Here is a 27,608-nt window from a genome sequence, read left to right on the forward strand (position 1 = left end):
TTTGCGGGGAGATCGTTCTGCGGTAATAACTGAATGGAGGCAGCTTCACGTTCTGACGATTCACAACACACTCGATTGTCAATAACACCGTGGCCTTTGAAGGAAAACACATACAATCGTCGACGTTTCGGGTAATGATCCTTCATGCGCCCTTCATAAGCACGTGAATGACCATTTCCCGAAACGTCGTCGATTATATACTTTATTTCAAGGCGGTGTTGTTGACGAGGAGAGTTGAGTGTCTATTTCTAGTGCCAGGTTCGTCACTACGGCGTACGCGGAATCCGTGCATACCAGGGTGATGATGTCACTGACGATCTGCTGATGATGAAGGTCCTCGTCCCCAAATGCCACTTGCACCGTATGGGCGTTGGTGTCGTCTGTGTGCCCAGCGTGTGCATGTCTATGCCTCGTGTTTGTTGTAGTACAGAGTTAGCCTGATAACTTTAATCAAAATTGTCTTATGGTTCAATCTTAATTTTGGAGCTTTCGTGACTACAGGAATTATTCTTTGTTTTTTCGGTAAAGTCACGTATAAAGATAAAATAATAAATTAATAATCAAATAATAAATTAAATAATAGAATACGACTTTGTGTTGCAATCGAAATGTCGTATTCTATTATTTAATTTATTATTGTATCTTTATACGTGACTTTACCGAAAAAACCAAAGAATAATTGTCTTATGGTTGTTATTATTTGACTTGCATCCCACTGGGATTTTTGCACACAGCGTTGAAATACGGTGTTTTTTTCTGAAAGGCCTTCATGTTGAGTATATGCACCGTATGTTGAACTTAGTTCGCAACCTACGTAGCTAACCGTGCCAATCTGTATTGACCAGCGTGGTTGACGAGGCTCACACAAGGTGCAGGGAGACCTTTATCCAGCAGCAGTGGATTACAGGCTGTACGTGCACAAAGTGACTCTCCCACAATCTACTGGAATTGACCGTAAACTCTAATATAGGCAATTTAGAAAACGTACTACAAAGACAAACTTACCAGGATTGCGCTGTTTTTAAATAGCTAGACTTCCGCGTAGACTGTAATGACTCTTCTCATCTGAGAATCCGAGGTCCTGAATCAATCCGTGAAAACGTATTATCGTTGGGAGACATCCATTCTCCATTTTCACAGATAAGGGGGGTTTCCGTGGCAGGATTACGCTATATTTCTTTATCGCGGATATTGTAATGGGATTGTGATGCCGCTCACCAGCGAATTTATATCTCCATGAACATTGTACCTACCTTGACCGTAGTAGATAAGGTGTTTCACTGTCCTGTGTAAACCTTCAGTCCATTGCACAATGTGGTAAAGCCAAAACAATCGGTGCATGCACCTTAATGAAAGTCACAACTCACAAGATTATTAATAAATAGCATTTAATTTTTAACACGGAATAATTTACGACAGGTATATTATGTCCATCGTTTTTTCCCACCCCCAAAGAGTTGTTGAAATTTCCAAGTACAGAACACCTCCACAATGACCGGCAACAAGGAAAAGAAAAAAGATATTTGTTTCTTACACAAAATACCGATTATCTCCCTAGTGTTTACAAAAATGCCTATAAAACCTTTCAAAATGTTATCGCTATTCACCCCTATTTACAGCTGGTTTTATGTTACAATACAGTACATGGCAAAATTTACAGGAGAATAAAGCAGGGTTTTTTTGCCCACAAATTCACACAAAATTTGCAACCATCACCACATACACAGGTTTTCACACAGCATAACAGCACAACATGGGTTTCAGCCTCAAGCACAAAACTCAAGGTTCCGTAAACACTGACAATCAGCAGAGTCAAAACAATATAAGCTTTAAAAATATACTTTACCGCAAAAAATATCATGGTATTGTTTGTTCAAATGGCAGGTTCAACAATTTGGCTTCAATTTGGCTTAAAATAAAATGTATACTATATGCATTAACAATGGCGTGGTCTTTGCATAGTATGTTTTCACAACTTCAGTGAAAAAATATGAGTGGCTTAACACTGTATTGAACATTGATTACATCAATAAATACAATCATACTGCAATGAAAGCAATATCAGTGGCCATAAGATATACACTATAATGTATCTTATTAATAACAGGTTGTGTCGAGTTGGCAATTCTTCTTTGGGGCCGTCCATAAATGACGTCACGCGATTTTGGACGATTTTTGACTACCCCTCGTCACACGGCGTCACAAAAAGTCAGACCCCCCTCAAATATGACGTCACAAAGCTCTGCCCCAAATAAAACATGCTTCAAATCGCTTTAAACTATTGTCATTGTAGTGCGTATTTAATGTGCCGCTGCACTATGTTGTTGTAGGAGAAAACATTTATCAAAAAGTCTATTTAATGAAGTAGAACGTGTTGTCTATATTTAAAGTTGCGCAATTTGATGTGACGTCACATTTATCAAACCCCCCCCCTCGTCACACATCGTCACAAATGTCTGACTCCCCCCCCCCTAGGTGCGTGACGTAATTTATGGACGGCCCCTTTTCTAATCGGAAAACGTATCAGAGATGGAAAAAAAGTTTGTTTTTTTACATGTCGATTGCCATTCAGGAAATGGATAGTTTTACGTCTTCCAATTACATAACTCGGAGTTCAATCAAATGTACTGCGGTGTGTGCTTGTCAAGTTAAAACATGTAAAATATAATTAAAGTAGTTTTTTTGCATCAGCACTCAACATAGCCCCAAGCATTAGCCTACAATTTACATGCATGCCACAACATGCACTCCCCCGTTGCTGTTTGACGTCAACAATTGTTCTTTTCCGCATTAAGATTTGGAGCTATCCAGTTGAAGAAGTGACTTCAAAGCAAGGCTGTGTGCTATACAACATGGTAAACTGTAATACGTAACAAACATTTCACATCAAAATATCGTAACCATTCATAGTCACTGCGTTAATGATACTGCAATGTTGTGCACTTTTACGAAAATTGTTTAAATTTGTGTACAATTAAGAGATCAGCTCTCGGAATTTATTCAAACAAAATGTGTCAAGAAAGCGATTTAAGGATACTTTGTACTTTTCTATTGTGCTTGTTTTTAAATGTCCCAATTTTAAAGGGATTAAACAACTCTTTCATTTAGCAGACACATTTCCTGAAAATACCTTTTTAAGGGCACTCAATGTTGATATAGTAATCTTTAAGCTAATTAATTGCATAAAAGCATAGTGCTCTCACTAAAGAACCAAGATGCTTCACATTTTAACATTTGTTCAGAACATAAAGCCATTTTGAAAAGTAATACACCTTGTTGCCAGCAGCATTTAAACAAAGCATAACATTATATATAGTAGCTGAAATATGCAAGTGGGGTGGACAGCAACTGTTTTATGTAATTTTGAAACAGCCTCAGTAGTCACAACATTTTCACTTGTCTGCTTTATGGATATTCCGTGAATTAAAAAAACAACAAAAGGCTGTAGTTTATTTACAAAACATAACAAAATAGAAGGCTGGAAATTCCATCGCTCTAAGCAGTTGTTGATCAAACACGGGCAAGGTTTCTGTGCCGATCAACTGTATGTGAAAAGTTAGGTACCATGGTAAGATCTGACCAATTCATATGCAAGAGTAAGGCATTGTGTGTCAGCACCAACATAAATTATTGTTACAATAACATCCTTGATGAAGTAAAGTAATAGGAAAAAAATCACATCTTATAAAACACTGTGGCAACAGCATAAACTTCTCTTGGTAATGCAGAGAACACATTTCTAATATTGAGATACTTTCAGGTATTTATTCTATCACCTGTAAAAAGTGTCCTCTGACTTCACTTCTTTGTATATTTTGTTGAAGACAAAGCACTGACCTGTTGCACAGGCATCAGAACCAAATGCTGGCACTCATTTTGAGGACAACACTGTTTTGTGCTTAGGCCTGGCAAACGTGTGGAATTTGGCAAAAACATATTCTGCCAAGTAATCGTACGGACAAGGATGGCGTAGCACCGTGCGTCTTGCACTTCCACGAGCATGTCATTGCAGACATGTGCAAAATATATCCAGCTTTGTCGACAGAAAAAACAACAAAATCATTTGTTGGCTTCACAAGCCTTTCTTGAGACTCTCAGCAAGCAGTGTAAATGATCCATGAGCAGCACAAACCAGTTCCTGCATAGGTAAAGTCTTAGATTTGTTATCAATCGGCAGATTCAAGTTAAGGTTTTGCCGAAATACTAATTTTTTTATCAGATTCTTGTCATTTGTATTGTTTCCTTTTATTGCAATACACAGTTTCCACAAGGAATACCATCAACATAACAACTGATGAAAGGCTAAAAACATTGTCTTGTCGATTGACAAGTAATTTTCTTTGACTTTAAACGCAGTTCTGATTCAACTGTCATCCAGTGATGTGACTACACAAAATTGTCTTGATGCATTGCAAATGCAATCTCTCTGCAGGACACAAGTCGCTTCGTGCTTGAACGAGGTGCCTTATGCCTCGGGAATATCAATAAATTGCTGGCGGCACTGAATATGGGGACCCAGGGGTATTCAGAGGCGTTTCCATTGCACCACAAGTGGTGTCTTGTGTTTGTGTATTGGCATGTATTTATGTGTCCATGATTTCGAGTGAAGATTGTTTTTTTTTCATGCCAAGTAGCATTTCTGTGCATTTTCGTAACGCAAAGAACCTTTCCCGTAAATGCAGCTCCCAAATGGAGCCATAGAATATCTCCAACGAATGTTCAAAATTCTGGACATTTTCTCAATATTCAACAGATCGTGATGATTCCATGGTGCTTTGATCATCCTAATATCTCCATCACCTCCATCCATTACTACACACTTGACTGCAACATCTTCAGCAGCGGCGTCTTGTGGAGGCTGGTGTATGCCACTTGTCGGAAGCACATGACTCTCGCGTGGAGGATGCTTGGGTCACAGCGTGGACTCAAACGAGGAGTCAAGGATGTCCTCGTGGTGGCTGGTGCTGTTAGAGTCGCTGTCACAGCTCTGGGGGCTTGAGTAGTTCGCAGCCTCTTGTAGTCTCATGAGCATGTTCATCTAGTTTGGGAAACGGGGGGCAGAGAACAATGAGAGAAAATGCAGAGTGGTATATGACATTCATATAAAGCAGTATTTGTACACGCACAGCCTTTTTGTCAAAACCATTGCAATATGAGCCTCCCCATACTGTACCGACTACAATATTATTCCACGCTAGTCAGTGTGAGTTGAAGGTGGGGAAGCACAGACAGAGCTTAGAAGTACAGTACAATAATATATTTTTCTGTGCTGCCCTCATTGTAGTATTCTCCAGATTATAAGATTGCTTTTGAAATTAAGACATACCCCTAAGTGTTTGCCCGGTGTAAATTAAGTTATATAAATCTGATCACACACACACCTACCAAATTTTAAGACGCACTCAACTTTGGTCGTATAATACGGTACGGTACTGCAATACCCATAACTTACCAGCGGGTCGCCCTCCACATCACTGGGCGGAGCTGGCTTGGAGGTGCTGCCCTCCCGTGCCGATGTGTAACCGTCAAAGCCCACGTCTTCGGGCCTCAGCTGGAGCAGCGTAGGCCAGTCATGCTGCAGTGGGGTCGACGCCCACGGATACGTCTCCATCACCCACTTGGCAGGGTCCTCCCAAGCCGAGCGCCGCCCATACAACTGTGAGGCAGGGACGGATGGGCGGCCACGTTGAACACTCCTCGAAATCCATCCCTGCCTGCCAATCGTGACTTTCATAGAACATTGGTGCGGAACTCGGCAATTATGTGCGTCATGAGCAACCTAACTTACTTATTAATGAGAGTCACAGGCAATAATTATTGGAAACTAATTGGATTTTCCTCCAAATAAAGTTTCTTCTTAACGAAAAACACATTATTTGCAACAACTAACGTGACCAACATGAATGCTGTACACGGATCTCATTTGGTGTTTATGTGCTCCATGTGTGTTTAAAAAATTCCAAATACACATTTACAATGTAAATTAATGTATTAGTTGAAGTTTATTTGTACATTTAGAAATGTTATCCCTGATGTGTACCATTGTTAAGAGACTTGCCTGTAAGCCTTCACGAACAGCCTCAAGAACATAAGGGATGATAGAGTAGTTCCACAGGTCGGTGAACCAGACTCGTGAGCCGCCCACATCCATCGGACAGGACAGAAAGAGCCGAGGACCTGCATAACCATGGACACAACATAACAATCAAACCATCAAACCATTTCCCATAAATATGCTAAATTCCTCTTGATATGCAACTTATTTTGTCAAGGTGCTCTTCTTGCCCTCTCCAACCCAGCTTAAATATACACTCCAAGCTTTGGTGGTGTTTCATTCTTCACCTGAGGACGGCTGCTTGCGTTGTGGCCGAAACGTCGTGAGAATTATTTTATTATGTTTTATTTTTATTATTTTATTATTTCCCTTCTACGTGACTTTACCGAAAGAACCAAGACGATAGATTTAGTATTTACACTATTCTCATTACGAAAGGCTATCACCAAGGCATTGTGTTTTGCGTACAAGTATCGTCTGTTGTAGTTTCATAGCTGTGGGCAATGTTGCTACGTGGCTATACCCAATCTGGTGATTTATGAGCAATTTTAAAACGTGAGGAATTTGGACCGTGTCACCAGCACACGTCCTACTCATTTTCACGTAACATCGCGGGGTGTTTGATGTCCATCGTGAAGCAGATGCCGTGTACCAAAGGTTAACAACACCCATGCAGTATTTATCAAGGAGGTGGCTGGCTTTGAACCGTGAACCTCTGCAACAAGTGGCAGGCCTACATAGACCACAATACCTGCAGTCATAATGCAAACAAAAAACATAACTCTGATAATGTGCACTGTCCTTGAAGTTGAATGGTCCACACCCGAGACAGCTTTCCTTAGAGCCTAGTCTCACATGGGTTGGACCAGATGACGCCAAAAGGCGCACAACTCAAAGACAATGCACCATCAGAGTATGAGAGCTCGGGGTAAGCATTTACACTATTGGAACCTCATGTGCCAGTAAAAATATAATTGGTTTTTTACCCTTCTATCTGGCAACAAAACTGACACCTTTTTTACAAGGAGTCATGTTTACATAGACCACAATACCTGCAGTCATAATGCAATTATAATGCAATTATTACTGCAGGTATTGTGGTCTATGTAAACATGACTCCTTACAAAAAAGGTGTCAGTTTTGTTGCCAGATAGAAGGGTAAAAAACAATTATCTTATTTTTTACTGGCAAATGAGGTTCCAATGATGAAGTGGCAAGCCGTTTCACTGCACTGAAAGTCACTTTAACCGCTTCAACCACAATTATAATCATCGCGAGGCTATTTCCATTTTATTAGTACAGATTGTAAAGCGATTGGCTGCAAATATAAATTAGACTTTTAAAACGAAAGAGTGAAAACAGATGTTAGGCTTGTGGTCTCACCGATGGTGACGTCGGAAGAGCTGTGGGCCTCCAGGAAGCGATTGAGATGCTGCCACACCTTGGGCATCCAGTCCATGATGCGGATGAGGTCATTATTCCGAGAGCTGCTCTGTATCTCTGTCTCTATGAGCTTTCTGCGCAGGAAACGTCCCAAGAACCCGTTGACGGGTTCCACATGGTTGGCACACAGCACCCACCTAACAAGAGAAGGAGGGCAGCAGTTAGTGTGTTGCCGGGTCATTGGCACATTTTAGGAACTCGCTGCATGTTCGAAAGAATATGGGGAGAAGTATACTTCAACAATGAGTGATGATCACAAACAATGCCAATGAACCCTTTCTCTATCCGAGACGTATGCAAGTTGCAGGGTGGGGTCCCGTTGACCTCTGAATCTCTGAACCCGCAAGCAGCTCAGCATTGATTTTGTTTAGAGAAGCATAACTGTCAAACTAATAACATGCGCTCTTCCAGGGCCACCCTTAATCCAAATCTATACACCCTTATTTACAGAATAAAAAAAAATTGTAACGAATACAATTACTTGCAGTTATGATCGTTTCCCCTCCATTAAAAGGAATAACAATGGTGATTGTTGACAAGCATTGTTGCACTCAGAATTGTTTTCTCATACATTTCTCAAGTGCATGTGCTCATCTTATAACATCTCCCCCATCACCTGAAGTTGTGATGGAGCTGTAGGTTTGGCGTTGACGTCGTGGCTTGGTTCATGGTGCCGATGATGTAAGGGCTGCAATGTGATTCAGCAACAACAATCATATTAAACGCTGCGACATTAAAGTGCTGTTTAAACGTAATAGTAAAGCCTTAGAGCCCCATCCTCAAGACTATAACTGAATCTCACGCGGTAAAAGCTGCAGCATTGTCGCATTAGACCAAACAAGATCATCCGTGACTTTGCACTGCAATTATAAAGCATAGTTAACAATGTTTAAACTGTTGACACTCACTTAAGTGGTAAAATCACACATCTTCATGTGCATGTAAAACCCCCTTTTGCAAATCTATTGCTCGATGAGGGCCTCCCCACACACACCATGGGGGATATTCGACCAAACTTTACCACGCTGATTTGTGCAGGTTGTTGGATGCGGCGAGCGTGGGCATGGGAGCATACAATTAAGAATACAACGATGGATTTTTTTTATGCAAGCACTGCGTGCAATGTGACATTAATTGCGGGCTTGCGCTACTGACCATTTCTGGTACTTGCAGTTGAGGAAGCCGTTGAAGATGTCGCCCAGCGAGCCGATGTGGTGCAGGTTGTCGAGGATAATCACCAGCGGCATGTCGGCTGCGTTGCTCTCGCTGTTGCATTGGTCCGCCAAGTTTAAGAGGTATTGCCGCAACTCCTGTCCGCCACGTGCATCTCTTGTCAGTGATAGTTGCAGAAATTCACTTCTAACAGGATCGATGTGTATATGCATGTTGAACTTCTTGTGTCGGTCATGGGGGTCGTTTGGTCATACTTCACGACACTGGTCAGTTTGGGGTTGGAGATTTGGGGGGAGCTCATACCAGTTCAGACATTGTGTGCCACTGATGTTGGCCGGCAATTGACCCCTAGGCTGCCCGGTTCAGAGCAGAGTGCATATAGCGCAACGCCACTGCTCCTCCACATATTATAATGCACGCTTATTTAACACTGTCCTGCATAAAGAGTAACATAAGTTGTGATTTAGGTATGCAAATGATTTGTCTCTCATGATTAGACAAACCGTCAAAATCCAGGGTCGCGATTCAATTCAAGAATCATGTGTTTACATTGTGGGGAATGTAGTGCCCCTGTTAGTGGCTGTAGGCATCACAATATATACACATCTAAAGTATGTATAACTTCTTTCTCACCATACGTAGCCAACCGTGCTAAATTGGCGGTAATCGATTCTTGCACGCATGATACATTGTGCGTGTAATCGCGAGCATAAGAAAAAAATTGAAATCGATTAACTGCTGCACGCCCGATAACACTGCAAACATTTTTTTTTTAAAGTGCCAAAAAAAACCGGCGAGCAAATGACCTTGCTGGACTTGTGGTCGACGTTGAAGGTGGCGATAACGCCGTCGGTGACGTCACGCCCCGAGCGCTGCACGATGAACTCTGCGAGCCGGTTTGCCAGGAAGGTCTTGCCCGTGCCGCTCGGACCGGACAGGATGATGCGCCGGTGCTCCATGAGCAGCGACACGTAGCGCTGCAGTGTCGCCTTGGGGATTAGCGTCTCAAACACCAGGCTGTCCAGACTGTGCTCCACCATGCCTGCAGGGCAAACAAAACGTTGACATCACTCACAACAAATGCATCGGTGCGTGGAAGTTAACGCATTTTATTAACTATCTTCCAGCCCCATGGAATTGTGTTCATTAGGACATTGTCTACAAGAAAGAAAATATTCGTATGAAACCAGAAGTGTTGAAGTAACTTGTTAACGAGTAGCTTCAGTAAGAGCTCAAGTTAACCAGAATAAATTATATTTTGTGCTGCAGTGCGAGCAGTGAAGGCTCATTTTTATATTCTTAGGTTTTTTCGGTAAAGTCACGTAGGTAAAAAATTAAAATTAATAAAAGTAAAATAAAAATCAAATAAAAATCACGATGTTTCGGAAGCAACACAGGCTTCCGTCTTCAGGTGGAACAGTCACAGCACGATAGCTGTATCAAGCACGATAGCTGTATCAAGTGAGAGCTCACTTGATACAGCTATCGTGCTGTGTCTGTTCCACCTGAAGACGGAAGCTTGTGTTGCTTCCGAAACGTCGTGATTTTTATTTAATTTTTACTTTTATTAATTTTTTACCTCCGTGACTTTACCGAAAAAACCTAAGAATATGAATCCTTGCAGTCACGAAAGCTTCAAATCTAAAGCTCATTTTTATCTTCACCTGTAAAGTCATATTGACGAGCGACAGAGAGAGCAGTGGGAACCAGGGCGTACACGGTGCCATTGATTAATGTGTGTGTGTGTAAATAGATTTGGAACAAAAAGAAAAGCATTGCGGCGTCAGTGAATCTTCTCAAAATGTAATACGTAACAAAGGCCTCCTCATGCTGTTCCTGTAATGGGTGTTATTTGACCTTACTTCACCAAGCTGGTCAGTGTGGGTTGGGTAAAGGTAGGAAAAGCCCAGGACTAGTTCAGATATCACTCGGTTCGCCGTGGCCAAGAATCGAACGTGGGATCGTAGTGCGGTGTGTGTTAAACCAGCTTTGAAATCTAGAGCAGACTCACGCAAGGTACATCATACCTTTTTTAAAATCTAGATTGAAAACTCATTTCTTTAAAACTGCTTTTTGTGTTAAGTTTGTTGTCCTTCCCCCGCACCTCCGATTAGCACGGTTGGCTACGTTCGATGCAAAAGAAGTTATACACACATACCTTTGAGCGCCACCCGGATGGTGGTATTCTCGCCGACCAGGTAACCGCAGGGCAACAGCTCGGGCACGTCGGACTCGCGGCTACGCACAAGGTCTCCGATGCTGTAGCCCAGCACGCTGTCCGTGCTCAAGCCGAGGTTCGTCAGTGGATCCACCCGCAAGATATACTCCTGAGCAGAGGGTGCGCACGTACGTGGACATGGACACATGGCAGGAAAGCGTCAGAAACAAAAATCAAACGGACAGACATCAATAAGAAATCATTTGAAACCTCACTTCTGTCTCTATGATGTATGGAACGAAGTAATAGGTGCGAAGGGCTGCCTATTTTACTAAAGGGTGTTTAGTTTAACACGTAGGCTTTCGCGACCAATATTATTATAAATAACGCGATCTAAACCCAAAAATCGTTGATTATGAAAGGGTGTTTAGTTCGTCTCATTGTCCCCTCATACATTCCTATAGTGCAGAGTGGATGGAGCCAGTAGTGATAGCAAGAACGATATTGTGTCCGTTGTAGATTGCATTTGCACATTGCAATTCTGTTTGTACATATTTACACAACCTCCCCCCCACCTCTCCGACATATTTCTACTTTTTCCCCAACCTCCATTCTCCCAGCCGATAGCGGCTGTACCTTGAAGAGACGTCGTACGACTCCATCTAACACGTCCCACTTCGTCTTCCCGCTGACACCAATACTGCCAATGGTGTACTCCTGGATCTTGGAGTCCTTCAAAGAAAAAACAAACAAACCCCTGGGATTAGGACAACAAAATAAACCGTACGAGCAAAGCTGTTATTTTTCACACTGTCTGGCTGACAGCATGCTAAGGTCATTTGCAGCAGGTGTTGTAATCCATTTTGGGTTGGATGCATGTCGCCAATTTTTTCTTTTCGTAAAAATTGCCAAAAGGTGGCATGAGAATCAGGCTGCGGAGAAACTACCGTATATACATGTAGATGCACAGTGCTTAATGGCCACCTGTGTAAATGCAGGTGTGTGTGTGTTGTACTACAGCTATTGATTGGTCTGTACCTCTCTACGCTTGGGCAGGTCGGTCAGAGAAACGACGATTTTGACATTGCGACGGTCCTTACGTGTAGATCCATCCCCGCTGCCATCATCTAGCAGCATATCTGAAAAGGTGGCACATCGATAAAAACATTAATCGTAAAAATAAATCACTGTTGTGCATTGTATTAAACATATATTTCTCACGCATCTATTTAAGCCGATAGGATTTTGTATGCATTCATGTTAATTTGAAGACTTTATAGACTTGGTGGGAATGTACAAAATCACATACAAAAGATAAAATGTTACAAAATTATGAATACACTCTCGAATAAATCTATTTGCCAGATGGGGAGCCACATTTTAATGGGATGTTGTAAACATGGCATTAACATCCTTAGAAATGAACCTACACATGAAGTTGCATTTACTGTCTGACCAATAGAGGGCAGCAGAACCATAATTAGACGATGAATGGCCAAAATGTCAACATTTCGCTCACGTAGGATAGAGTATAATCGTTTTTTTTACATGTATAAAAAATAATCCCGTTTGGTTGTTAGTCGGTCTTCGGTTGTGGTTCGGTAGTGGTTGTAGTCGTGGTGTGTTTGTGGTTAAATGATGGCAGTGACAGCCGATGGTCATGATTGGTTTGTGAGTAGTTTGGTGATGGTTGTTGAAGCGTTTGCGGTGTGGTAATGGTGGTTGGAGTCGCAGTTGGCGGGTGGTAAGATGATGGCACTGGTTTGGTAAAATTTTCAAACGCAATTTTCCCATTAAAGCTTCACTGAGTGTTATTTATATTTTTCAGAAGGCTCCAATTGCCTTAAAGACTATTTGACATGCAGGAGTAAAGTGGCATACCCAGAGAAAACCTCTGCATGATGAGAGGGATAACACTCAAAGAGCTGCGCATGAGATTGAATCTTTGCTACACAACCATATCCTGCTCACCTTATAGCCAAAATTAAGTATAATATAGATACAAATAATGCACATTCATATAAACACCATCAGCAATGATCAATCCACAGCCGTCACCATCTCTCACAGCCCTGCAAGTTAACAATCCACCGATAGCAATTGCACACGGGCTGATTTAGTTTCCCCCACCTCCTCAGTGCACACCACCGTATGTCCACAATAGAGGTCATTACAACCAGCCTCATTAGAATGTCGTCTGATGAGACTGGTTGTAATTACTGGCGAAACGTCTCGAATTGTAAATGTCGTGGGTTTACTCTCCAACATACAACCGGTGTGGCTCAACGAGTAACGAATTTGCACGTTTTGTTTACGTGACAAACCTTGCGGATTGGCTGCGTCGGGTCGTGGAGGGTTTAATGACACATTTATATTTAGGCGATCTAACCCAACAAAAAATAAATAATCACGCGACTTGAACAGAGAAGTCCACAACCGCGAAGGGTAAACGACTCATCGGGACTGAGAGAAGAGAGCGAGGGGCTGTGCAGAGCAGTACCGAGGCTGGTGGACTCGGGCAGGTTGAGGCTGTGCTGGGAAAGTCCCACGGACTGGCGTGGCGAGGACGTGGAGGACATGGAGAGCTGTGACTGGGCGCGACTGCAGTTGCCGCCCCCGTCCGACTTGAGGCGATCGTTCTCTGCCTTGAGCTTCTCGATCTCGCTCTGCACTCACCGCACAGAAAAAGCTCACAGTGAGTGCAATACAATTGCCGCTGCCGTGCATTGTGCAACGTAATGTCGGTTTTAAAAATAAGTCACATTGATACGTAACCGTCGACGGCGATTCAACTTTTTCGACAGGCTAAAGGAGTAGAGTTGCCACCTCTGGGGTACAAAATATTGGCGAGTATTATGGGAAGAAAAACATCTCACAAGAGGGGAATATTCATGACGCATAGCGGAGGACTGTTGCGCAAAACGTGTGTTAACCTCTTGCGATAGCATTCACGTAAAAAAACTGCTCTTGCTGCCATCCCGGCGTCTCAAGTGATTTGTTCGATCCATCTATCACGGGAGGGGGTGGGGGGGGAGCGACCGCGGCGCCTTTTCTTTGAGGGTCGCAGTCCACTTCGAAAGTCAACTGCCAACTGAAGTGCGCAATTTGCTGGAGTTTGCGCATCAAGACAGGCGACGCGTCCAACAAGTGACAGCCGTCTCCCTCGACCAGAGGTCGCAAACGGGTTTTGATTCCTTACCCGTACCCGGCCGCACCAGGGTCGCAAATGGGTACCCGTTCCCTACCCGTACCCGTACCCTACCCGAAATGAGTGACAAACCGTGACTCACCAGTGACTCACGGCCTACCCGTACCTGTACCCGGCCGCACCAGGGTCGCAAACGGCTACCCGTACCCGGCCGGGTACGGGTAGCCGGGTATCGGGTAGGGTACGGGTAACGGGTACCCGGTTGCGACCTCTGCCCTCGACCCAAGCTCTCGATCGCTAGGAGACCCCACAAGAGGGGGAGAACACCGCATGCAAATGCATTGTTCTGAGTGGAGCACGATTACGCAATTGACCAAAACCAGGAGTTAAATATCCCAGAGAGATTTCCCACGGCAGCTACCTCGGAGAGAGTCGTGTGTAATTGTAAGTGCCGCACTATCATGCGCTTGTGCATTCAACTACTGTACAGGTATAAGGAAATGGGTATTGTTGTTAAAACTTTCCAGTGTGAGAAAATTAGAAAAGAGAGATTTTAATCCAGGACAATGGCAAAACATGTTTTCATGAGTATTAATCTCTGGTGGCACGTCCAGGGTCCGAATGTTATAATCAATTACATAAGAATTAAATACAGTAAAATCAAACAACACAGCTTCACTTCATTACAAAAGTGCATTTGAAGCAAAAGGGACCTGAAAATGCCGGCAAATTGTTCACTGCTGTCCTCTGTAATTTAATTTATAATCCGCTTAAGAATAATCTTGTGCAGGATTATAGGGCAATAACATTTTTCTCAAATCTTTCCCAATGCAATCACACAGTGGGAATATTATTATAACTTCGTGTTAATCTGATTTTCAATGCCTTTAAAGTTAAATTGCTTTCGAATGCATTGTGATGTATCACATGAGAAAAGGTAACTTTTGCAAACCAATTAATATAGTTTTAAGGTCAAAGTTTTCTAATGCATTGTGATGTATCACATGATTAAACTTAACTTTTGCAAACCAATTAATATAGTTTTAAGGTCCAAGTTTTCTAATGCATTGTGATGTAGCACATGAGAAAACGTAACTTTAGCAAACAAATTAGTATAGTTTTAAGGTCAAAGTTAAGTTTTTTACTTTACAGGAGCATTTTCCTTTGCTGATAAAATGCCAATGGCATGGCTGTATAATGGTTCATAATGGGACCAACAGGTTACAAATGAAACAGTGTTATTTTTCAATAAAGGTGTATACTCATAGTAAATGTCAATATTAAATATACAATTTCAAATGATTTAATGGATTTTAAAGGGCAGCAAGAGAAAAGGGCTTTGTGTTTGTGTTATGACCACACCACAAGTGACGTATGTACAAAGACTAAAGATCCCCCATACAGCCTTTAACACACTTTTCGGGCAAGTGCTGTTAGGGAACATCCATGAAGACCGGCATGGCACAACATGAGGGGCTAGATGGCCAGCAGCACGCCCGGCCGCCTTTGTCTCCCGAGTGGTGATGTTTACACATCGCACCGGGTAGAGTCGACCTAAGGGAGGCCTCGGCCTGGTTCAGATAATCACTGGTGGTGGCTGTGAGCGGGAATAGAATTTGGGTCGCCAGGTTCAAAGCGAAGCACGCTAAACCATTACACTACCACTCGCACAATGCATATATCACCTATATAACATTTTTCTTGTTAACCATCAGGTAAACATATGTATAGTTGGGCTGTAAATGTGAAAGGGTGGGTTTAATTACCTGTCCCGTTCCACAAATAAACACAAATGAAGGTGGCCCAAAAATACGAGGGCATAGAAGGATGGCACGGTAATATTTTCACAATTAAATATGTCGCGACTAATCACCAAGCTTATATTTTGGACCAAACTCTTTCCCCACCTTTATTTGTTTCATATACAATCAATGTTGAAACTGACCAAGTAATTCAAACTGAAAACTAGCCAGATATTTTGAAAAACAAAACAGCCAAGTCAGATTTGGCACGATACATGAAATACAGAAACTAACATCTGGTACTAAAATGTATTACCGAAGCTATCAATAGAAGGTGTGTACCGGAATAATTGCTCTTGTGGCAAATGGTATGTTGGGCAGCCTATTTTTGATCAGAATGAAACTAAAATAACACCAAAGGAATATAACATACTCCCAAATACAACTGTCGGCTGTGGCACCGCATCTATCCCTCTATTTAGGGAATGGACCAAGAGGATTTCTCCAAAAATTTGGCTGTCCGCTTGATGATGATAGTTATAATTATTGGCGAAACGTTGTACTTGGATTGTAAATATTGTCGATTTGCTCTCCAAACACACCGGTACGCTGTCCGAGTAACAAATTTGCATGTTCTGTTTACGTGACAAACCTTACCAATTGGCTGTGTCGGGTGGTAGCGGGTTTAACGACACATTTATATTTACGCGATCTAACCCAAGAAACATGTATTATGTACAATCCATGTGTACAATGTTTATTGGTATCCACAAATGTGACTGAGTTGTTTATAATTTGAAATTACATTACTTTAAATCAGTGCTTCGATTTACAATGCTATAGTGAAAATGTGTAGTTCAAATGTCGTTTAACTGGTTAATAACATCTAAGATCCATCCTATTCATCAATATATTTTTTTATCATTAAAAAGTAACCTTCAGAAAACTGACTCAATTATTAATGAAATATACATCTCTATTTTTTCAAAACAATTATATACGCAAACCAAATTCTTAGTACAATCAAAATGTTAATAAAATATTAACGTTGATACTATTTGGCACATGGTGCTTCATTAAGTATTAATGATTAAATTGTGACCTCAATGATTTAATAATGATCACAAAACCCAAGGGGGATAGACATGGGTGATGAAATTGGAGAAAACCAAACGTTTTATAAAATGTACTTAGTTTTTTGGCATTATCACAATACTTGAAGAACAAAACTTGGCAGGAATAGCCAAAAACTGTGCAATGCCACAGATGTTGTTTATTACTCGCTAACAACACTGGGCGAAGACCCCGGGGCCGGCCCAGGACACGCTGTCGGGACTACAGTATGTGGCTCAACTGGCCTTGGAACGCCTGGGAATTCTCCAGGAAGAGCTAGAGTCTGTCCCTAGGGAAAGGGAGGTCCCGACCGCCCGTCTCAACATGCTGCCGCCGCGACCCTCACGAGGACAAGCGGATTGAGAAAGGAACGAACTCGCGAACAACAGATAGATGGCATAAGACATTTACTCAACATACCCCTTACTTTTGCATAAAAATAAATTCGAGTTGATATTTAAAGAACGACAACTTTTGGCAGGGACTGACAAGTTCAGATGTAAGGGGGTTCGCTTGCCTTTTAGTTTGCACTAATCCAGTTTGAAACGAATAAGTCTCCCAGCAATGGCAGGGGAGTCATTCAAGTGTCCTCTGTGCTTGCTTGTGAAAATAAAAAAATCCACACTGCCGTGTGAATGTACATAACATTTGCCTTATATTTGGCAAACCGAAATAAACAACTCACTATTTAAATTCTAGCTTCCAGAACTGGATTGTAAACATTGTGAATCCAAAGTTACGTAGTTATGTGAATGTAAAATAGATTATAAATGCCAAATAATATAAGAATTATACGTGCATTAACGTCAGCCTATTTTTTTTACACCCCCCCCCCCCATAAATAAGAGTCAAGTAGAATGGTGTATTGTATGCTAGGCTAAAAGGTGTGGCACAAGGTAATGGCATAAAAATGTTCATAACGTTGGGTGGGGCAGGGCTTTCCGAATGACAGGGGTGGAAAAATATGCACTTAGAGAGCAAATGAAATGCAATGCAAACACCAACTTCCTTGAACAATGAGCTCTGTATATCACAAAAAAGAAATACACCCTTGCAGAATACACATTAAAAAGGCGGTAATGGTTACCATTTTTTTGTATCCCTTTTTAAAACGTTCGCTTTCCTTTTTTCCCCAAATGTGTTGTGTTTTCACGGGTGGTGGTTTTTCCATTCCCCTGCTGAGCCGGCACGAGGCCTGGCAGGGAAGGGGGGGGGGCGGTGGGGGGGGGCACGGGGGTCGTACCTGCATGCGGTTCATAGACTCGCGCAGCTGGTCCAGCTGGTGCGCGGAGCTCAGCGCCTCCAGCCGGATGTCCGTCAGCTTCATCTCCTTCTCGCGCAGCTCGCTCCTCAGCTGCATCACCTTCTCCGCCCCCGTCTCCGTGCACTCGCAGATCCTGCACACGACCCAAAGCCGGCGCAAGATGCGCAAAGCAACACCGTTAGCTTGCCTCCAGTAGCAGCAATGGAAGCTGCTTTCAAAGAATATTAGGGGAGACACCAGATGCTTTTAGATATATTTTTTGGAATGTTGCCATGGTGCACTAGTGAGGTAACGTATGGATATTGGCAGTGTTGAACAGGAGGCAAATATACCGTTTCTAGCATTCCCTTTAGTGGAAGCATTTCTGCCAGCATTGGCATGAGCAAGAAATTGCAGGGCTGTACATTTACCTTTAGTTGTCAATTGGACAAATACAATTACTATCCAAGCCACTGAAAAAAACAAGTTTTGCCAACCTTGCCATGCCACAGCCAAGACACACCAATCACTACAGCTGTTATCCGCAGCAGTAAGAAATATATAGTTCAGCATAACGAGTGCAGCAATGATTCAAACTTTGGCCACCTCTCAATAAATTCCATTAAAATGTAGTCGTCTTGGAAACACGACAACTTACGCATTACACACCGCAGTCTGCAAAGTTAAACTTCACACACGCATTTTCGTCATGTTTAGATTCGCTAAACCAAGATCACATGGCAGGTCTCCTGCAAGGAATCCAGCTGGCGGGGAGTGGGAGTGAACGTACGCGGACGCAGAGTGAGAGGGCTTGATGGCAGGCGTGACAGCGGTGACTGCTCCATGGGGTAGCTTGGGTGACGATGGGAGGGACGAGTCCGGAGTTGTCATCTCCTCGATGTCGGAGTGAGACGACGCCGACTTGGGCGACTTCTTCTTTCCAAACGCCTGTTTGAAGGAGCTGCGAAGCTGAGCGAGCACAGACACGCCACACGCAAAGACCGCTTAGTCAGTCGTGTGCCAATAAACGTACGTTTTATCTCTCTCGTGGCCGTGCTTGCAACAACAAAAAAGACGTGAGGTCTCAATGTTTATAACACTGTGTAACAATTTTGTTTTGTTCCTGGGTAGTAAGTGTTATTTCCTAATTGCTTATGCCTGAAAAGTACAGAAAATGGCTGTTATTCCCCATAAACTTTGTTTTGTGACCAGGACAGTGATATTTTGAAATTTACCAATTTTCAATGAGAAAATTGGCGAATGTGTTTTTTGGTTCACATAAAGTCAGAAAAAAACTACATATTAATCAAAATTGGCATGTATTTATACTAAAGTAATAAATAAATTACTACAAAAGATTTAGACACCAAGGCACACTACCACAGGCGGGACTGGCCACAGCGGACCGAGTTCTCTGTGGGGAGGAACAACGTCAAGTGGGAGCCACTGGTGGACCCCCGGAAGGTGCTGATGCCACCACTGCACATCAAATTGGGCCTTATAAAACAATTTGTCAGAGCTGTAGATAAGAAGTCGGCAACCTTCAAGACTTCTTCCCAAAGCTGTCTGAGTCAAAGGTCAATGCCGGTGTCTTCGTCGGACCACAGATAAAGAAGATCCTGGAGTGCAATTAATTCCCTAAGAAGCTCACTAGTAAGGAGAAAGTGGCTTGGAACAGCTTTGTCGAGGTGGTTCGTGGCTTCCTGGGCAATCACAAGGTCGAAAACTACGTGGAGCTGGTTGAGAACATGATGGGAGACTACATTTGGAGGCTGATTCATGAAAATGATTTACAGTATAATCGTAAATCTCGAAAAAACTACTCACCTCTAATTGTTTTGTAGTCATTTTTATATTACTTTAGTATAAATACATGTTAATTTTGATTCATATGTTGTTTTTTTCTGACTTCATGTGAATGAAAAGACATACATTCGCCTGTTTTCTCATTGAAAATATGTAAATTGAAAATATCACTGTCCTGGTCACAAAAGCAAAGTTTGTTGGAGGAATAATAGCCATTTTCTATACTTTTTAGGCATAAGCAATTACGAATAACACTACCCAGGAACAAAAGTTGTGTTACATAGTGTAATTACTCAAATAAATGCATTAAAATAATCCGCAATGACAAATTAATATATCTGTTTGTCTATGGCTTAAAAAAATATATGGTATCAGAAAATAATTACTGGATGTATCAATATACTTTTTTTCAAATTTGTTTTATTGTATGCATCATGGGCTCCAGAATTAACAATATGTTCCAAATTGGTATTAGAAAAGAACTGCACCCTAAATGAGACCAAATTAATTCCGATGTCTTACGTCACAAAGAACACCTATCCAATCTAGCTGACTGCATCGGACACTGCCTTTCACAATGTTCTATTGTTGGGGGAATGGCACCAAGGCAAAATGATACTACAATGTTAGCCAAATCCTGCCTTGTGACTTGCACTCACCAATTGTCTAACTGGAGCACACATGTGTTAATGCATGGCTTAGACAAAAAATGCTTACCTCTGATACCTAGCATACAGTAATGCCAGCAGATGGGAAAAAAGCAGAACAAAAATCCCAGCATGAAAGAACAGCCACATCAAAGCCAAAGAGCTCAGCATTCACACACAGATACCTCCATTAAGAGCTATATTGAAGTCACAGCCGTTTTTACCACTTATAACAAGGTACAGAAGAAACAGGCAGAGAACATAATGAGAGTGACTAGATGTTGATGGTTACATTTTACCAGCATATAACAATGTGACAAAGGAGACGGATTTCAAGGGAAGTTCTGAACATTAAAACACATTATTCAAAGAGGAATTATCATTTAAAATTGGTTCCTGCGGGTATTATTTTATTTTGCACGTGATGTGTCAGTATGCACCGTGTTTCTCAAAAGCCAGAGCTCTCTGCTGTGACAGCTATAGCCCAATGCTATTGCTTCGAGTCAGGACGAGCAATGCAACACTCCATCAAAAATAATAAAGAAAAAATAGGAGCAAGCAGCACAAATAGTTGTTAATCTAGGGATAAACCGACAACACCGTAGAGCTTTGAATGATGTTCAGAGGGGTGGTACATTATACTTGAATGTAAATACAATGTAATTAACCTTACACGATTCACAAACCTGTGCACTGATACCGAGAATTGGACAATTAAGACATGCTGTCTAATTGCATGTCGAAAAATAATAATGATACATTAAAAAATATGTACAGTCATTTGTCAACCCATTACTTCACAGTGAAGGCCATCCTATGCTGCGTTGGCCACGGTGCATATTTGACGATACTATTAGCATGCTGGTCATTGCGAGTTGATGAATGGGTGGCCCAGGACTGGATTAGATATTACTTACCACTCATGGTAGCCAATTAAAACTCGGTTAAGCGGGTTCATAGTGCAGTGCGTTAACTACTGCGCCACCGCTGCCCCTATGTTATTTATGTCATACGGACGAAAAAACACAAAGTATTGATATCCAATTCTGGGAATCTAATAAGCCCTTATTGGTTGAAATAGTAGATAACATTAGTAAAATAGGGCCTACAGGAAGCTATATCACAAGGCCTACCCACGGCATCCATCCTTTAATGAGAAAATTTAGCTATTCAGACTTTGTTTTCACATTCCATCGTACTCTGAATGTGCTAATTGGAACAAATGGAGGGGCACAGATGTCGGTTAAATCCCTTGCATACATATGAGCAAAAAATGCAACATTCTGCAAAGAGCAGCCTGCCATCTTCACGGTTGCTGCCAAGCTGCGCTGCTGAAGAAAGTAAAAAAATAAATGAAAGGGTACACAAACAAGCTAGGCCACACGCACGCACACAGAGCTGACCACACGGAATGGCGTAAAACACAGCAGCCAGTGGCATATAATATCTTTTTTCCTTCCTCTCGCATAAGGCATGCTCAACCGGCTTATGGGAGAGAAACACAAGCGCGGCACGCAGCGACACAATATTCACCTTGCCGCCTTTTGTGTTCACCTTGGAGGTTAAGAGTGAGTGAGGAGACAGAGAAAAGTGTGAAGTCAGCTTAGAGTAGCAGGGAACATGGAAAACGATGGTGGATTTATTTCGTACTGATACCTCAACGAGTTGTGGGGGGGGGGGGGGGGCAAAATAAAAAGACTCCACAACATGCGACAAATAATGAAGGAGCTACAGTGGTTAATGAAAGCAGCTTAAAGGTACTGAAATTAAAAAGCTGTGTCATGAACTTTGAAGTGCACTGAAACCTCTATGATCTTAAAGCCCAATGTTATACACCCAGTTTGACAGGTTTCCTTATTGCAGAATCTATGTCAGCCACTATGCACACAGGCTGATTGATTGATATTGCAATACAGTAATGCAGCAGTACAAGTTTAACTGCAGTACTGCATGTACTGTATAATGCAGCGGTCCACAACCTTTATGGCACCAGGGACCGGTTTAGTGGAAGACAATTTTTTCATGGACGGACGGGGGAGTTTATCATTGGGTCTTTCCCCCTTTTCAAAGAAGCTCTCCAGTGACGTTTGTTTTTTACTCATTGTGGCTAGGGGTTAGCTTCTGGGCTTACCAAAACTGTGACTGAGACAGGTGCGCAGTGCAGGAAAGAGGCGCGGATGGAAGTGGTAAATAAAATAACGGGGACGGGCCACGCGTGGACTCACCGCTCACCTCCTGCAGTGCGGCCCGGTTCCTAACAGGCCACGGACCGGTACCGGTCTGCGGCCCGGGGATTGGGGACCCCTGGTATGATGTATTTCTGAGTTTGTATTTTGGATGTACTTTCAGGTTTATTTAATTTAATAATTACATTATACCTTCAGTTTTTTGTACGATTACAATACACGCTTTTATTTTATGCTTTGACCAGCATTTCATTATCCTAACCGTGCTTGTTCTGAAAGGAAAATGTAATGCTAATAAAGGTAAAGTATTTCGAAAATGTAACAACCGATGGTAAATACTGAACATTCTTTTCTTTTCAGATATTTTCACAAATGTGTACTGAAGAACAACAACTTTCGTGAAGACATTTAACTTAATCTCCAATATGAAAAGGTTTCCTATACTGTGGCATCGCAGAAAATGAAACTGTGTAGAGACCTAACTTTCGGCAACGTGACTTTAGGAGCACAGATCGATGGAGGGAAAGAAACCAAAATCGTGAAACGAAATACTCAACAACAACAAAGACCTCGCGAGAAAAAACGAGAAGAGAACGAGCAGAAAGAAGGTGAACATGAAATGCGGTGAGACTAAAATATGCACGGTTTGCCCTCCAGCGGGAACATACCCAGTTCTTCTTTTTCTTCTTTTTGGAGTCGGGCGTTTCGGCCGAGCTTCCGATGCTCGAGTGGCTCGTGGCGCTGTTGATGCTCGACACGCTGTCCGAAGAGTGCTGCCGCCGGATGCGCAGCTCCGTCGACTGCGAAGAGCTCGCACTCCCTGCTTGAGACAAACACAGGGCGACGTCGCGTACCCGACCCGCTGAGGGAACGAGGGTACAGGGGGAGCAGTGTCGTGGGCGGTGTCGGAACGCTGCGCTACGGACCCGCCGGCCCAAGTTTGATTCCCACTCACGGCCCACAACTACCGGTGACGATTATCTTAATCGGTCCTGGGTCCTCCCCTAGGGTCGACTCAGCCTCAAATAAGTACCTGTTGCGGTGTATTAACATCGACACTAAATCAGAGATTCATAGTGCATTGGACTAACCACTGTGCCGCCACTCCACCGCAGTTGAAATCTGTATTTGTCATTTCACGCTGCTGGACCGTAAAGACATTATGGATGTGTGGCGGTAAGCTGCTGCGACGATTCTCGGAGAGGAAGCAGGTCATCACACCTTTTCGGGAGAGCTCTGGAGTGTTGATGACACCGCTGATCGCAGCCTGTGCCGCCACATTCTGCCTCTTCAGCATCTCGATGGTCTTTCTCAGTTCATTCAACTCCGAGTCCTGCTTCACAGGAAGAGGCCCAAAAACCACAAAGCTGTGTTTTACATCGAAAATAAATAAAATACACATGATTAAAATGGCAAAAAAGTTCAAATAGATGGTCTGAGTGACCATGTAGTATATATATACTGGGCAGTACTTGTAAAATAAAATGAATAAGCAGCAGCAACAGACGTGTAAGGCTACACTTTTGTAACAGATGGCACAGTTATGGAAATCGTGAATTTGAATGTGTGTGAAAAGTAGAAACATTTTCTTTCTTTATTTTCTTTGAAATTGCCAGGCACAGCGAGTGGTGGGGGTTTTCCTCACCTAATAGCGCGAGTTATTATTATTGCCCAACACCCCATCCGGGAAATTTATTAAAACATTATTCCTGTGCCAAAATCGTAGCCTTAGGTATAAGCCAATTGTACGGCCACGCTACCTTGCAGTGTGTACTCATTAAAAAGCATGAGGACAGACCGTGCAGCGGCATGGCCGTCGGGGACCTGGTGAGTAATTGGACAAGTGCTACAGGATGCGGGGTTCTCATTGCAATCTCCCTCCGGGCGAGATACCCATTGCAGCGTTCAGCCGTGATTTATTAATGAGTCAAATGAGGATTATTTCTTTAATGAGTCAAACTGAGCCAGTAAGCAGCAGAGACAGACAGACAGACAGCAGCGAGCCCTGGCTTCACCCACCTTCTGCTCGGCGGTCATGGTGAGACTCTGCAGGCGGCTGGTCATGTTGGCCAGGCTCTGCTCAAACGCAGCCACCAGGTGGGCCTGTGTGAGCGACAGGAGACACGGCACATTCGCAGAGACAGACTATAGTGACGCGAATTAGTGCCGCGCACTTGTGACGCAGACTATGGCACCTCTACATTCAGTCACATGCAACGCAAACTAAAAGTGCGGTCCTGAAATTGCTTTGTCCGCACCACTGCTGGCGGAAGGGGCCTCCACTAGGGGGAGCTCTCGGGAGCCCCTCGACAGGGTACAGTAAAACCTTGGATTGCGAGCATAGTTCGTTCCGGAAACGTGTTTGTAATCCAAAGCACCTGTATATCAAAGCACTCGTATATCAGTTGTGATCACGTGACACCCGGCAGACAAAGCGCAGACACGTACTATTCGTATTGCAAGACCTCGCTCGTTTATCAGATTAATATTTATTAAAAAATGTTGCTCGTCTTGCAAAACACTCGCAGACCAAGTTACTCGCAATCCAAGGTTTTACTTTATTTCACCCGACTCTTCCACGCTTGCCAGACATTTGATAAGGGGTGAGAGTACCCACACTTTAAGCAGCCTCCACATGCAACCTGCCCGTCGACTGTGGCGGACCCACTTTTACTGCTTTTCAGATACGGGGGGGGGTTCGGGGGCGGAACTCAAGAAACTTACACCATTATTTCAACTCCCGTGCTAACCATTACACCATGGTAGCATCTCTGTAATGAATAAAGAGGGCAATTGGATGAATCCGTAGATTTGAAAGATATTACATCAATGTATGCCGTATGAGAAATGTGCCAGGAGAAATAGAGGTTTAACAAATTGATGATATGCATTGGTGGGAGACAGCCAGAAATATGGACAGTGGAGAAAAAAACCCTTCACGGGCTGTACAAAAAGCAGATGAGAAATAATGATCCCCTATAATGTGGCTATTGATGGGAACTTGATAGAGAAGGCAGTTATTACTGAAGCAAAGGGAGGCAAGCATATGGATAATTGAGATTTGAGTGGTGAATGGGGAGTCCATGAATAATTTGAACTAAAATAGAGACCTTTGTAATTTATACACAGGTGATTGCAAAGCAAGGAATTTTAAGGAGGAATAACATTGTATTTGTGCGAGTTTGGAGCCTAACGCCGCGATTCATGAGATGCTTGGAGATCCATAGAGAAGAAAAGTGCAGTAATAAAGAAACAAATTTATGAGGCAATTAATGAACAATTACATACTATAGTTCACGTCAAACAATGATTACCATTGGTGTTTAAATTAAGAATATAAGCTAGTTGTAATTACTGGCGAAACGTCGTACTCAGATTGTAAATGTTGTGGCTTAGCTCTCTAACACACCGGTGTGCTGTACTAGTGACGAATTTGCATGTTCTGTTTACGTGACAACCCTTACTAATTGGCTGTGTCAGGTGGTTATTGGTTTATCGACACATTGATATATTTATGCGATCTAACCCAAAAAGACCTCTATTATGAAGATTATCCATTTTAACCAGTTTAACTATCACTTAAATACAACAACAACAAAAGGGCTATGTGCAGATTTCAAGGAAGGGTTTGAATGTGCACATTTGCACGTGTATTTGTGGATCGACTTCAAAGTAAAAATGTGACATTGTTATTTGAAACAGACCACTTTGGTGTGCTGGTAACATCTCGGCATTAACCTCAAAGCAAATGCTCTCCAATGCAGAATGCGGCTATCGACGTTATCTCTACCTTGCCTCTCTCGCACCGATACAAGCTCTCAATGTTTCAAAACACCGAAGATGACTCGAAAAAAAAGCGATAAATGTTATCAGTGATGGCAGGCGCACAATTGGAAGACTGCAAGTTCAAATCCTGTGCCCGGGAGTTTTACTAAGCTCATCATATCTCCACAGTCGATAAAATGACTACCACTTTGTGAGTAACTCAACAGTGGTTATCTTATGGTAAGACTAACCTCTGCCATTAAGAATTTGGAATTTATACCACCTGCTCAGGGCTGTAAAGGGCTGTAAACCTCTATGCTCATTAGCACAGGAAATCACTTTAAAATGACACCAGTGATATATAATAAAGATGCACAAAAGTGCTGTTATAAACTCCATAGCCAAGCCTTACTCCAATGCAGTTGTGCCAAAGCAGCTCCAACTTGAGGTCCATGAGGAATTTTAACAACCAAAAATATCACCCACATTTCTCAAGGTCAAGCAATGCTAAAAACAGATCAAAATGCAAGTCTCACCGCCACTAGCCCACCGCATTAAATAGAGCCCTGGGGGTTGTAGCGGCAAATGCATGAAATTTTAATTGAGTTGTTCTAAACGCTTCAACCGCAGTGCGAATAGAGCCTCGTGTTTTCACATGTTGGCGCTCATTATGCGGGGCAAACGTGTATCACGTTTATAAATACAAATCTTTTTCTTAAAATACACAAACAGAAACTATTATCAGGCAATTCATTTGCGAGGAATTAGGTTTCAGACGCTCCACTTTTTTATCTCAAAACAAAGCTCTGTGTTTTGGTCCCATTGTGATCTTGGCTCTGTATGACCACGAATCACAATGAGACAACAATGGCAGAGGATGAACACAGAAATGAGGGCTTACAATGATTGTAGTATCTTCTTGGTTCTTTCGGTAAAGTCACGTAGAAGGGAAGTAATAAAATAATAAAAATTAAACATAATAAAACAATTCTCACGACGTTTCGGCCACAACGCAAGCAGCCGTCCTCAGGTGAAAACCGGGTCTGTCGAGGCGATGGCAGACCAGGTCTGTCGAGGCGACGGCTGCTTGCGTTGTGGCCGAAACGTCGTGAGAATTGTTTTATTATGC

At 42.6% G+C, this 27,608-nt stretch overlaps 1 protein-coding gene across 9 annotated transcripts in view; it reads right to left on the reverse strand.

Moving 5' to 3' along the window:
• Positions 1 to 1,371: 1,371 nt before the first annotated feature.
• The window catches only part of LOC133350269 (neuron navigator 2-like), a 97,307-nt gene continuing 71,070 nt past the window's right edge, over positions 1,372 to 27,608 (reverse strand). For 8 of the 9 annotated variants that reach the window (XM_061564436.1, XM_061564437.1, XM_061564442.1 and 5 more), the window contains 16 exons: positions 24,734 to 24,817; positions 23,936 to 24,047; positions 23,383 to 23,537; positions 18,866 to 19,044; positions 18,076 to 18,229; positions 13,330 to 13,495; positions 11,868 to 11,968; positions 11,466 to 11,561; positions 10,830 to 10,998; positions 9,478 to 9,713; positions 8,654 to 8,808; positions 8,115 to 8,186; positions 7,439 to 7,635; positions 6,059 to 6,177; positions 5,453 to 5,656; positions 1,372 to 5,038 (listed from right to left, as the gene is read on the reverse strand). In XM_061564436.1, coding sequence (XP_061420420.1) covers positions 4,913 to 5,038; positions 5,453 to 5,656; positions 6,059 to 6,177; positions 7,439 to 7,635; positions 8,115 to 8,186; positions 8,654 to 8,808; positions 9,478 to 9,713; positions 10,830 to 10,998; positions 11,466 to 11,561; positions 11,868 to 11,968; positions 13,330 to 13,495; positions 18,076 to 18,229; positions 18,866 to 19,044; positions 23,383 to 23,537; positions 23,936 to 24,047; positions 24,734 to 24,817 — 2,325 coding nt within the window. In that variant the 3' untranslated portion in view covers positions 1,372 to 4,912. The remainder of the gene's footprint in view (positions 5,039 to 5,452; positions 5,657 to 6,058; positions 6,178 to 7,438; positions 7,636 to 8,114; positions 8,187 to 8,653; positions 8,809 to 9,477; positions 9,714 to 10,829; positions 10,999 to 11,465; positions 11,562 to 11,867; positions 11,969 to 13,329; positions 13,496 to 18,075; positions 18,230 to 18,865; positions 19,045 to 23,382; positions 23,538 to 23,935; positions 24,048 to 24,733; positions 24,818 to 27,608) is intronic. The other variant, XM_061564435.1, reaches the window with a different exon arrangement.

The sequence above is a fragment of the Lethenteron reissneri genome, chromosome 33, assembly GCF_015708825.2.
Source record: "Lethenteron reissneri isolate LAM-NWPU_2019-01 chromosome 33, ASM1570882v1, whole genome shotgun sequence".
In the NCBI taxonomy this organism is placed as follows: Eukaryota; Metazoa; Chordata; class Hyperoartia; order Petromyzontiformes; family Petromyzontidae; genus Lethenteron; species Lethenteron reissneri.